Source organism: Cottoperca gobio, chromosome 22 (assembly GCF_900634415.1).
Source record: "Cottoperca gobio chromosome 22, fCotGob3.1, whole genome shotgun sequence".
NCBI lineage: Eukaryota > Metazoa > Chordata > Actinopteri > Perciformes > Bovichtidae > Cottoperca > Cottoperca gobio.
Window position 1 is genome coordinate 18,991,540 of NC_041376.1, and position 13,596 is coordinate 19,005,135.

General features: G+C 39.5%; 1 protein-coding gene across 2 annotated transcripts in view; it reads left to right on the forward strand.

Moving 5' to 3' along the window:
• Window positions 1-9,893, forward strand: part of sntg2 (syntrophin, gamma 2) — a 103,921-nt gene extending 94,028 nt beyond the window's left edge. The window contains exons 15-17 of one of the 2 annotated variants that reach the window (XM_029460734.1): window positions 7,062-7,154; window positions 8,193-8,303; window positions 8,872-9,893. In XM_029460734.1, coding sequence (XP_029316594.1) covers window positions 7,062-7,154; window positions 8,193-8,303; window positions 8,872-9,000 — 333 coding nt within the window. In that variant the 3' untranslated portion in view covers window positions 9,001-9,893. The remainder of the gene's footprint in view (window positions 1-7,061; window positions 7,155-8,192; window positions 8,304-8,871) is intronic. The other variant, XM_029460735.1, reaches the window with a different exon arrangement.
• The last annotated feature ends 3,703 nt before the right edge of the window (window positions 9,894-13,596 follow it).

The window sequence follows — 13,596 nt, forward strand, 5'->3', positions numbered from 1 at the left end:
AATGTCATACATTCTGGATTCATTACAAATCAACTGAAATATTGCAAGCCTTTTATTATTTTAATATTGCTGATTATGGCATACAGCTTAAGAAAACTCAAATATCCTATCTCTAAATATTAGAATATCATGAAAAAGTATACTAGTAGGGTGTTCAACGAATCACTTGAATCGTCTAATTAACTCGAAACACCTGCAAGGGTTTCCTGAGCCTTGAAAAACACTCAGCTTGGTTCAGTAAACTAAATCACAAGTATGGGGAAGACTGCTGATCTGACTGCTGTCCAGAGGACCATCATTGACACCCTCCATCAGGAGGGTAAGACACAAAAAGAAATGTCTCAAAGAGCAAGCTGTGCACAGAGTGCAGTTTCAAAGCACATCCACAAAAAGTCTGTTGGAAGGGGGAAATGTGGCAGGAAACGCTGCACAACCAAGAGAGATGACCGCAGCCTTAACAGCATTGTGAAGAAGAGTCGCTTCCAGAATTTGGGGGAGCTTCAAAGACAGTGGACTGAAGCTGGAGTCCAGGTATCAAAAGCCACTGTTCACAGACGTGTCCGGGAAATGGGCTACAATAGCCGTATTCCCATGGTCAAGCCACTTCTGAACTCAAGACAACGGAAGAAGCGTCTGACTTGGGCTATGGAAAAGAAGCACTGGACAGTTGCAGAGTGGTCCAAAGTCCTCTTTTCAGACGAAAGCAAGTTTTGTATTTCATTTGGAAGTCAAGGCGCCAGAGTCTGGAGAAAGGCTGGAGAGGAGCAAAATCCAAGTTGCTTGAAATCCAGTGTGAAGTTCCCACAGTCAGCGATGGTTTGGGGAGCCATGTCAGCTGCTGGTGTTGGTCCACTGTGTTTCATCAAGCCCAGAGTAAATGCAGCTGTGTACCAAAAGATTTTAGAGCACTACATGCTTCCGTCTGCTGAAAAGCTCTATGAAGATGAGGAATTCATTTTCCAGCATGATCTGGCACCTGCCCACAGTGCCAAAACCACCAGTAACTGGTGTACTGACCATGGCATTACTGTCCTCGATTGGCCTGCCAATTCCCCTGACCTGAACCCCATAGAGAATATGTGGGGTATTGTGAAGAAGAAGCTGAAAGACACCAGACCCAACAATGCTAATGAGCTAAAGGCCGCTATTGAAGCATCCTGGGCATCCATAACACCTCAGCAATGCCACAGGCTGATTGCCTCCATGCCACGCCGCATTGATGCAGTAATCCGTGCAAAAGGATTCCCAACCAAGTACTGAGTGCATTAATGGACATTTTCAAATGTTTGATTTTGTTTTGCTGTTATAAATCTTTTTTTTTACTTGGTCTGAGGAACTATTCTAATTTTTTGAGATAGGATTTTTGAGTTTTCTTAAGCTGTAAGCCATAATCAGCAATATTAAAATAATAAAAGGCTTGCAATATTTCAGTTGATTTGTAATGAATCCAGAATGCATGACATTTTTGTTTTTTTAATTGCATTACAGAAAATAAAGAACTTTATCACAATATTCTAATTTTCTGAGACAGTCCTGTATTTGCATCACTTGCTGTCAAACAGCAGAGGTGTGTACATTTACATTACCTGGTGGTGTGTATTTTCCCGCACAGAGGCAAAAACAACCTGCATGATATATGAAGAATAGTCATGTTATCCTCTTTCTCTTTTGCTGTAACAATATCAAGTCTCAATGCAGAACTCCTCTGCTGCACCACACAACATTAGCTTCAAAGGGGGAATGATGATATGCAGGATTGTTTGATGCTGCAGTCACACATTAGCTCTTAGCCAGCTAATGGGACTGAAACCGCTCTGGATGTGACATCTATGTCAACTGTCGAGTTGCAAGTGACATGAAGGACAATTTGAAATCTAGTCAAAGAAACCAGATTGACACACATCTCAAACAATGTGATCTGAAAACTACTGTCAAACTTGGTGGTTTAAATGTGATTTGAAAATATTTGGATTCCAAGTCAGATTGATGAAATCTGACTTCTGGTTGAATGTATTTGAATGATTTGTGCACCCTTAATACTGGCAACATTCATGATTGGCCCACATCAATAATAAAAGTGGTCTGTGGATCGCAGTGATCAAGAACTCTCTACTCTATAAGTCACTACACTTTGTTCGATCTGGAATGTTTTCTCCCAGTCAGTATAAAAGTATGAAATATGATAATGTAGCATTTTCTCATTCTTTAATGATGTAAATGTGGGACACCATCCTTGGGGAAACCAATGAAAGTGATAAAGCTTTTCAATTTGCTTGTGATTCTATGTTCTCCAGCCAATTAGGCTAGCCTCCTGTGGCTTCTGAGGAACACTCGAATTATAAGTCCAATTTATAGAATAACCTTAGAATAACCTTCAAATTGACTGGATGTGAGCACTACATAAACATTGCTGATGGGGTAGAAGTAGGGGGTATAACTGACAAAAATGTCCAGCCTGCGTTTTCCCTCTCATTTGGCCTATTTATTTTCTTTTTTCTCTTTCTTTTTTTTTGGAGATGATGAAACCCAACATGGTGTTGATGGGGTCTTTTAGCTCACAGCAAGCAGTCTAGTTATGTCCTATTTTACTTTTGTGGTCCCTTGACAAGGATTGCTCTTCTCTTCTCTTCTCTTTGAAAGAAGCTAAGCTCAATTAACTTGTACTTTTTCCAGTATTCAGCTGAAAATATTGACAAAACTTTTAGTTTAAAGTGGCTATAATCAATACTTTAATAATAACAATGGATCAAATGACTATATGTACTGTAAAAGGGGTTGCTTGCTTATAATGCTTTACAGAGTTATTCAGCTCATTATTCTGTTCTAAACCCCACAACTCCAAAAAACAAAAATGCTCTGATAAAATCACTGTCACCTGCCCAGCACACAAAGAGCAGACAGACAAAATCAGTGAGTAGCTGGTTTGCGAAGCATTTAGATGCACTTATGAGTCAGTGGAGACCAAAAACAGCAATGTGACACAAAGGATTGACGGTGAAAGAGAGAGAGAATTGTCTGTTAAATTTCAATATAATCTGGCCTGAAGCTTTATGTAATAAACTGGCCCAACCCGACCCGTTGTGGGGAACCGTATGCTTCAGGTCAGGCTGCTGAACTCTATGCCAGAAACACGACTCCAAATGGGTGTTAATGTAAAAATGCAACTTTTCTCTAACAAGTTCAGCATATCAACCTAAAAGGTAATAATGTGCAAGTGTTGTATTTAAAGATTGTGCTCACTGCCCTCAAGTGGCAAAAAAAGACTTATTATTGGTTTAAGATATAGCATTAAGTGCCAGCAAACCCCCACATACACACCGAACAGCAGCAAGAAAATGAAAAATGGTTGTGAAGCACATTGTCAGTAGGTGGCACATGTCACAAAGGCATAAGATACTTATGGTGTGTGTAAACCTACAGGTCTTTTACCTCACCGTTTTCATTTGAGTTTGGCTAGTCAATTTTTAATGACACCTTTCAAAGTAAACAAACACAGATTTAATGAATAGCAGAGTTCATGGCACACCAGCACAACCAGATTTTCAAACAACGTTTGTGGATTTGGACAACAATAGGCCATCTGAACTTTTAAGAGCAAATGCGCACATCAGAGCGTTCTTGGCTGACAGAGTGATGTGCACAATGTATGCTCGGTACATGATGCATAACTATTGGGTGTGTTTACAGGTGTGACACAGCTTTGCAGTTTAGTGTTGGGTTACTCTTGAAATGTGGTGCTGTTTTCACACAGTTGGTGCTGGTGTTTGTAATCAGCAGCTTCCTTTTTATTGGACCAATTTCAAAAGTAGCATCCGTGGCTCTCACATCCTAGATCCCGACCTTAACTTTCTCCTTACCTTTTTATCTCATCTCACTCTTGTGGCCAAATTATGAAAAGACAGATGCACTGCAACGCTACACATTTTTTGCTTACACCTTTCCTCTGTTTAATTTCCCCCCCCCACAGACGCCCTTACCTCTGTCAGACTTAGCTAAGGAGATGTTCTTAAAAACTATTTCATTTCATGTTGCTAATTCCCCCAGAAAAATCCCCCTACAATTAGTGAAGTGCAGTCACAGCTCACCATGTCAAAACACAGTCTTACATGTGGTGACAGGAAGAACTTAGCGGCTGGCCTGCCACTGTTTCTTATCCTCGTCACAGCTGAATTCCTGGCACCACTACAGACAGGGTGCTTGAGGACTGCGAGCAGAAAACACTTTCAGTGAAAGGACTGTACAGTGCCATGTCATATTCACTGCACACTGCACTTAATAATTGAAATCACCATGTCCCAGCTGTGTTCTCAAGTGAAAGAAAAAAAAAAGAAGGTGAAATAAAAGGGATATATAATACAAACGGAAAATCAAAATACACTTCTTGGTATTCCAACTGAGTGGACGACAGAAAAATGAAGTCATGTGGCAAGAGAAGCCTTTAGAGGGATATTGCTCCACAGAGAGTAGGAAGCGGACGCATCAGTGCTTTCAGAAGATTGTGAGACACATGCTTGTTTGTGTTGCAGCAGCAAAATGAATGTTAAAGATGTATGGCATTCTAAATGGATATCCTGTGTTGACATCATCAGGATGCTGCTCTAGGAAACGGCTCGTGCAGGACAAAAAACAAAAGAATCAGAAGTTCTTGTTATCAGATCTTCCACGCCTGATGGCGAGAGGATAGAAGATCATAACTTTATTAGCCAAGTATGTTAACGCATGCCAGGATTGGAATTTGACTTTGGTTTCCCGCAGCTCTCTGTGTATTTACACACAACTGTACCTGAAGTACAATATCCAATATTGATGTTATTGTTCGACAGTTTTTATCACTTCAATTCTGCATTTTCTGTGGGAAAACAATATTCCAGACAAGAATTTGAGTCGGCTCCACAATGATGGCCAGTTAGTGGAAGTGAGATGGTATGTTCAGCAGCCTGTTTGATCGGTGATGGATGTCAGGGGTCTCCGGCAGAAGTTCTTTGGGTTTCTCATTCTCCACAGTTTCTGCGTTAGGCCCGGTTGTCGTAGCTGGAAATCTTCAACCGGGCCAGAAGGTTGGAGATTCTTAGCCACACTTGACAAACTTCAATAGAATAACTGTAACTTAAAACAAGACAGACTTCAGAGTTTGATGTGAATAGATGTACTGTAGATCAAACCGAGTACAACAAACCCAGTTGTTCTGCAGAACTGAACTCAGAGTGAAATAACACTCACATCTATCCAATTCAATAACTCCACCATGTGGACAGCTTGTCAATTAGCTCACTCCCTCATTCCATTTCTGCTGACTGTATGTTTTTAACGAGGCATGGTCCTGGTTATGCAAACATGTTTACCAAAGATAATAGAGTGTGGGACAGACTGTGCAGGTGGTCTGATCCCCAAACCCCTGCCACTATTCTCCACTCATTCTTGCTTGACCCTCCTCATTCACCAATATATTTCCCATGACGATTCCTCATAATGCATAGGTTATACTCATAAACATTGGGTAAGAAATATTTTCCCCGACGGTCACATCAGAAAGGGGAATTCATTCACACGTCTTCATAAATATGTGTTTTGAGAAGTCAATGGTCTAGTTACTGTACTTACTGTAATTGCTAAGAAGCTAGCCAGCCGAGAAAACGTCACAGTATGATACTTTACATAATTCCATTCAACAATGAGTCAAAGGCCTAATTCACAGAAGGTGTTTTGACTTGTCACAGAAGGAAGTGCAGGTGTAAATAATGAAACCGCCTTTTAATCCTTGTTATCTCGACTTGCTAACGAGCTTTTGGCTTGGTTGTCTTATCTACCACCGACTCTTGTCTCATAACTTGTCTGTAATAATAACTATAATATTTATAATACATTTCATTTATATAGCGCTTTTGTAGATACACAAAGAAGCTTTACAATTTAGAAACATTCTGTACAAGCATAAAAACAGACATATTTACAAATTCGTACGCACACACGATGCAAACAAAAGACAAAACAGAACAAAACAAAAACCATGAGATGAGGGGGGGGGGGGGGGGGGGGGGAGGGAGTTCAGCAGGGGAACGCAATCTTGAAGAGGTGGGTTTTAAGGGCTTGCTTGAAAGATGGTATTTAACTGTCTGATGTGGTTGCGGAGGCATTCAAGAGGGAGGGTGCAGCAACTGAAAGGGCCCTGTCACTCCAGGTCCGGAGTTTAGCCCTGGTGGTCTTTAGGGTGTTTGCAACGGGTAGGGATGTGGTGGAGAGGAGGTCGGAGAGGTAGGGAGGGGCCAGGTTGTTTATGGCTTTGTAGGTTGTGAGTTGTATTTTGAAGTCAATCCTGTGTTTGACCGAGAAGTTGTGGAGGATCGGGGCGATGTGGTCTTGGCGGCGGGTGGAGGTGAGTTCTGGAAGTTTTGTGGTGAGCCACAGAGGATGCTATTACTGTAGTCGAGTCTGGAAGTGATGAGGGCATGGACGAGTGTCGGTCAACATTGCAAATGTGTCTGTCAAGGTTCACCAAAGCTGATTCCATAAAATGAGATCGTTTCTGTGAGACATGCTGCCGTTGCTCATGCTGATGGAACCAGGCCTCTTTTTTGTTTTTTCTCAATTACATTATGGATCATTTTACAAGTTGACATAGACATTGAACAATAACGTTAATAACTTAGTAACTGCATTGCCCTCAGGCTGGTGGCAGCTGGTTACTTCCATATAGAATGGAGCCATTGCTCATGACATTAGTGATACCTGTGCTTTGCAGGGAGAGAAGCCTATGTTCTGTCTTATTAAAGAAGATGAGGGCTAAGACTGAGATGTATGTGATGAATACCAAATGAATTATGTATTCATCCCCTGGTAATAGTGGGCTGCATTCACTGCCACAAATGGGGAACAAAATAACGAAGGTATCATTTATTTACATGCAGTGCAGCCATGCTTACAAGTAATATGTAATATGTGCTTCTATGCTCTTAATGTATGGTCGTTGTCTTTGATGCTCATACAGGGAACTGTACTATTTGCAAAGTATGTCATTAGATAAGTTTAGCAAAATGTAATGGTTATCTATTGTCTCTTAACAGTCCAAAAGCTACATGTGCAGCAGCCAGGGGAATGTGCTGAGCTTCACCATAGATTTTGGATCAGGCTTCACCTGCTCAGAAGGCACTTCAAAGGTGAAGTATTACCAACTTAAATCCTGGTGCTGTGCTGTTCTTCCCTAAATAGCTCCTGAGACTGCAGTTTGACATCTTTTATTTCCTGTTTTGATTCACTGTGCACTTGTCCTTCATTCACTTAGGCTTCCATTGTATTTGTAAATGCAATTTAAATAACTCTGAAATAGCCACGAAAATATAAAGAGGGTCTCTTAAATATCACTAATTTTGCACAGTGCAGAACGAGACTTTGTGTCTCAGAGAATGATATACTGTTGTTATTAAAGGTACATTTTGACATTATTTTGGCAGCCATGCTACATTTTGAGTAGGTAGCATTTCTGTTCATTGAATCACTGCAAGAACATTACAGCACTGATTTAAAAAGTACTAATGTTATTTTGTTATAAATGACATTTCCTCAAAGTACTATATTACACATTGAAGAGCCTTGATCTCTCTTAATGAGCAGAGTACTTGAAACCAAAGAAGCTGATGGAGACCAAAGGGATGTCTTACGCTGAATGTTTATTAGAATCTTGTACAAGAAGAACAGATCATAAACAGTACAAGCAAATACAGAGATGCAGTCACATTGTATGCTACCATCCATTCTGCTGACCAGCCGCTCTCCCTCCATATTAATCCTAAACAAAGCAATCCATCAATTGTTTACCTAAAGATGGATCCCCTAGATGGCTCCTGGAATCCCAGTCAACAGATTCTAAGTAAGACAGTCATAGATAGCATTAACAGTCTCATTTAGGGCAAGGGTCGTTATCTCCCTGACCTTGCCAGTCTGAACAGACAGGGCCCATCTTAACTCTTATCTTGCAACTGTGGGCTGTCAGCTCCCGTAGACTAAAAGCTGAGCTATATGTTTTGGAGAGATGATCTGACCAGAAAAAGAGACACTCAAGATGTTAGTGTTTGACCTCAGGCCTACTTAAATATCCTCTAACATGAGTCTAGGATCAAATATGAATATATATTATTAATTGTTGAAATCCCTGTGCTGCTGCTGATGTGTTTTATAATCCCCTTCCTCCTTTGTAGACGGCATTGTGGCGATATAAGTTCTCTCAACTTAAAGGCTCCTCTGATGATGGGAAGACCAGGGTAAAACTGCTTTTCAAGAATGCTGAAAGCAACCAAATAGAGATGAAGGTAATGAAATGTATTTATTTTAACATCATAATGAAAGTTACCTGTTGAATTTGATTTGATTTGATTTGACACCAGTTATTGCTCACTGAGGATTTTTTTCCTCCACAGTGTCTGGTGTAGTAAACTCTGTTCTTCTAGAGATATACTTCACCTTCAGTTACTCACCCTGTGCTACATTGAATTCTTGAAGACAACTTTGTTTTTTTGCATGAACGAAGAATAAATAAACTGAGAAAAGTCTTGATGAATTTAAACAAAAGTGTGTGTGTGTGTGTGTGTGTGTGTGTGTGTGTGTGTGTGTGTGTGTGTGTGTGTGTGTGTGTTAAACGGATGTTTTGATATATTTTTGCCCACATTTACTTCAATCCATCAGGACTTTTCTCCGTTTTTTGTAGGCATGCAAGAAAAATAAAGATTTGAGTATTGAAGGAAACACGCGTTGTGGGTAAATGATAACCAAATGTTCATCTTGTAGGCGAAGTATTACTTCAAGTTTAACAGTGTTGTTATTGCATGGTGTATGAACATCATGTACTAATTGATGTGTCTATCTGTCTTTATTTTGCAGGAACTAGAGTTTGCTAATCTCACAGCCGTCCTTCACTGTATACATTCTTTTATCGCAGCCAAAGTGGCCTCCATGGACCCTCTCTTCATGTGCAGTCAAAGCTTCTCTGGAAACTACATAAACAGTTAAGAAGACTTGTCCTCATGGTCATGTTCCCCTTTGGCAAACCAGAAGTATTTTATGCACAGAGCCAGTTGATATGTATATCTTGTTCTTGCTATTTTTGTATGAACTACTGAAAAAAACACATTTGTAAAAGACTGTATAGGTAGATAACGTAGGAATTAATGGCGGAAGGAAGATGTTATTACATTTTTGAATTATATTTTCTCTCATTACATAATGATGAACAAGTTTACTTCTCGACCACATGGTGTGTAACTGCCATACACTTGACAACAGGACACAAACTGCCAAACATAGCAACTGCCATGTTTTTAGCAGAAGATCTCAGCTGATAGTGTGAAGAAGAATACATCTAGTGAGAGTGCATTTTAACAGACAAAATGAATCTGATGCTGGCTTCCTGTCTTGGGGGAATTCACATTTGCTCCAGACCTTTGACGGGGATTTACTTTCCTTGAAATTCGCAGTTGAACAGCGATGATAAGCTAACATGTCTCTGTCCCCTGTACCTCTGCTTTCCTTCTGTCATGTCTGTGAACACAAACACTTTACAGTATAATGCAGTCTAATGAATCAGCACCTCTCTGATATGGTCCCAACTAAAGGTAAACATAAGGCAGCATTTATCTGCAGGGCCACGTTATTGGCCTAGATTAAATTGTATAATGTTTGTGCTGTTGTGACAATATGTTTTATCTAATAAAGGCAAATGCCTGAGTTTCCATTCTCTCTGGCCTATGAGGACATTTCACTGAAATGTGACAAGTATTGTTAAAGACTCACTTTTGATCAGCTCCCACTCTAATACAGTGAACTTACTGTATGTCTTTAGTTGCGTTGTGTAATGGTTTTATTGTGAAAAGCATATTTGCTGTGTTTTAAATAAATTGCACATAAAGCACAACTGCCTGTCATCTGAGACTTGTCTCAGCTCTCTGTGGGTTCATATGTTTCACACTAAGTTGCTCAACTTCTGCTATAAATTGACATTCTTTCTGATTGTACTGGATGAGCCTGATCCAGTCACTATGTTATTGGGTATAATGAGCTGAGCTGACACTCCGTACCTAACATTAGCTTACAGTTTATTTCAAAGGAATAGTTTGACGTGAAATAAAAAAATGATTGATTGTTTGTTTTACATAGGGCTATGTGCTGGACTATTTATTGCAGGCAACCAGAGGCCCCACATAACCCTTGTAAAAACCACAATTAGTAGTTTGCCGGTTCTGGCCCGCGGGCCGTATGTTTGACACCCCTGGTCTAAGTGCTTGGTGTTGACATTGGCTGTCATTAGACCATTAAAAATTGTCATAAATATTTTCCTTGACTTCAACTACAGTGGTACAGCTAGCAGCCTTATTAGCTGACTCAGAACCGGGGTCCAATAAAACATAATGACATCTTTATGACAATTCCAAATTACACCACTCTAGTAGAGATCTCGGAAAATATTTATGACACAATTATAAAGATATCATCAGCCAATGTCAAAAACCAACCACATATGACAGTTTAATATAATGTTAACACAAAAAGCAAATAGTTTCTATTAGTTTGATGATACGGCCTGCTATGACATGTTTATGTTGTCTGGGTCAACGTCCAGTTGTCATACCAAAGACATCTCAAATAATGTCAACTTTGCATTAAAAAATGACATAATTGACTGAGTGACAGTTAATGACAACAATCATTAACATTCATAAAGACTCCTTCATGTTTAGGACAGGTGTCATGTCAGTCTTATGCACACTCAACAAATGTGTTACCAAAAAACCTATAAACTCTGAATCTGTGATCACTTATCACTGAACTGAACTTGACTTGATCCTACCTTTGACTTTAAACCTCAATATGCTGAACACTCAACTGTCCCACCATGTTTCTGATTTAAAAAGTAGTATGATGCCTCATGCTCCATAAGCAGGAGAAATATGTAACCTAATCCACCCCCTAGTTCAGAACTTCACATATGGTGTTGTGACCAAGAGCCTTTTGACTTGGATTCCAAAGTTCATCCTCTGCACTACAAACATTTTAGTTTTATTTGAGGAACTTTATCTGGCTACAAGGCCGTAGACAGGATATTAGAAATACAGAGTCTTAATTCCAGACATGACGTGTAAGTGTATAATGTAACGTCTTACTCAGGCTGTTTAAGTAATACTGAGCACAAGGCCTTGGTGTCCTCAATAGTAGCTATGTCCTTGCCTGGCAAATGTTACATCTCTCATACACTCATGTGTTATGGTGAACTCTGAAGGGCTGAATTGCTATTAAAGAAATACTGCCTTTCTGAAGTGTATGCTATTTGAGATCAGGGAAACATTAGTTCACCACTGAACTACATCACCATCATGATAAATTACAGCTTAATCTGCTATCTTAAAAAACAAGGACACACCTTTATATTAGCAAATATATAACATATTTAATGTGTTCAGTGGCTTCCATGTTATGATGGTTTCACAAGAGGTGTTTTGTATTATTAAACAAAACTGCATGAAAAATGTAATTTCGTTGACCATCTGTAACCTGTAAGTCTGAGCTGGATACTGATTTGCAGAGTGTTTTGGGTTTGACAGTTACCATCTAGTGGTGATTTTTTAAAGGCCTCATTAGGCCACTTAGAGGTAAAAGAAATGAAGAGTTGCTGCTTAATGCTGCTCCATTATCCTTAAACCCAACACACTTGGAAAGTGAATAAGTCTTTACAAAAAGCATCAGCAGTCAGAAAGAGACTGTTGGCAAAACTGACTCAAGGACATTTAATAGGATATATGAATAACAGCACAATAGAAATTGCCATAAAGTGGATTTAACACCTGCTGACACAGTGAATAACTGAACATTCAGAGAGATAGCCGTTATTGCACCTGCATAGTATTAGATTGCAATATATTGTAACGGTGTCAGTTATTTTGTCTTTAACTATATTTAAGCATAATCAAATAAGTATTTCATAATGGTCTGCCTGATTGAACACAACATATTCAGATATATGCAATAAGTTTTTCTTTAGATGTCAAAGTTTTGTCTGAAACAGATTTCCGTTGAAGCTCAACCAGGCACCGTGCACAGCTACAACTGCTGAAGTCACTACTGACTGCTGCCACACACACAGCATCATCAAGTTGCATCAGCACCATGTCAAGCATGAATTTCAAGTACACTGCTCAACTATTAATGGGCCGTGACTCTCACAGTTGACTCCGCTGGCGTCATTGGACCCTGAACACTAACTGAAGTATTTGTGAAGAGAAGAAGTTTCCAGGGCGACTTCAGGACCGCTGCAATGGCCTTTCTCACTGCTGCTAATCCCCACAGTCTGCATCTAAAACTCAGAAAATAGGCTCAGGAGGATGGAAGCACAGGGAAGGAAGCAGGATCACAAACCCATTAAAAGACCGCAACGCCTGCTGCAGCTGATACTGTGTTCTATTGTTTCAACAGTTATGTCCTTGAAGTAAAGTTTGACGGAACGGTAGTGACAAGTCCGATAAGTCCAATAAATACTCTCAAAAGCATTGTATTCAGACTGAGGTTTATTGTAAGAGAGTTTAAGCAAAAGGCTTAAATATTTTGACTGCATGTTTTTAATTAATTTCCTTAATGGTGAGATTATCTTTTATTTACAACAGTGGAATTTTGTGCAAAATCAAATCATTCCCTTGGAATTTGGTGGATTTCCTGGTTGAAATAATTTCATATAATGGCTGCGGACAAATAGTCAACAAAAATGACGTCCAATGTCTTTTCCTAAACACTTTTCCTTGACCTCGTTGGAAAGCATTATAAGGTGAGGAGATGCGAAGAAGAATTCATAAGGATTTAAGAAAAGACAACCTCACTATGTGACGGAGGATTTTTATTTTTTTTCAGCAACTTTATTTATAATACAGAACATGAGTTCAGGGACCATCTAAATGCTGTACAAATGAAGCACAAATTCCTGTCCAAAACAGAATCACACCTCCTAAGAAGAACGTTTTCAATGTATCCATCGTATACAATTAAACAGTTACAGTCGATGTTATTGACAGCTGGTTATTGGTTTTAAACGTTTCTGCCTGGACGGCATTATCGCCTTTCCTTTGGTAAAGGATGGTCCAGCATAGGCAACCCTTAAGGAGTTAAGAAAGGAAGCATTGAAGCACCTTTCATTGGCATTTAGAGAATTCGACCATCTCTTATCAAGGCTGCCACTTAAATACTTCTGGGTTGTTTCACTGTTAGGAACCTTCCTTAGCAAGCAGCCTCTGGTGAATTTTGCTTTACTGAACTCAAAAAATGGAGGAAACTTTTATAGTTTAGAAGCTGTGTTGCACCATCTGCTTTAATTTGAGATATATCTGTCTAAGTATAAAGTGCTCCACAAATGAGGAATGCTTTGCAGACTGTAAACAAATAAAGCGTGTGAAAGTATTGATTCATAAGCGACCAAGCTAACTAGCTTGCGAAACGGACAGTTAGCAAGTTTGCTCACTCAGATAGATTTTTCTCCTACTTTATTACTCTTCATAACATAAAATGTACAATCCTGAAAACAAAAGGCCAAGGGGATAACATGTCCCAGTAGACCTATTGAGAAATAAA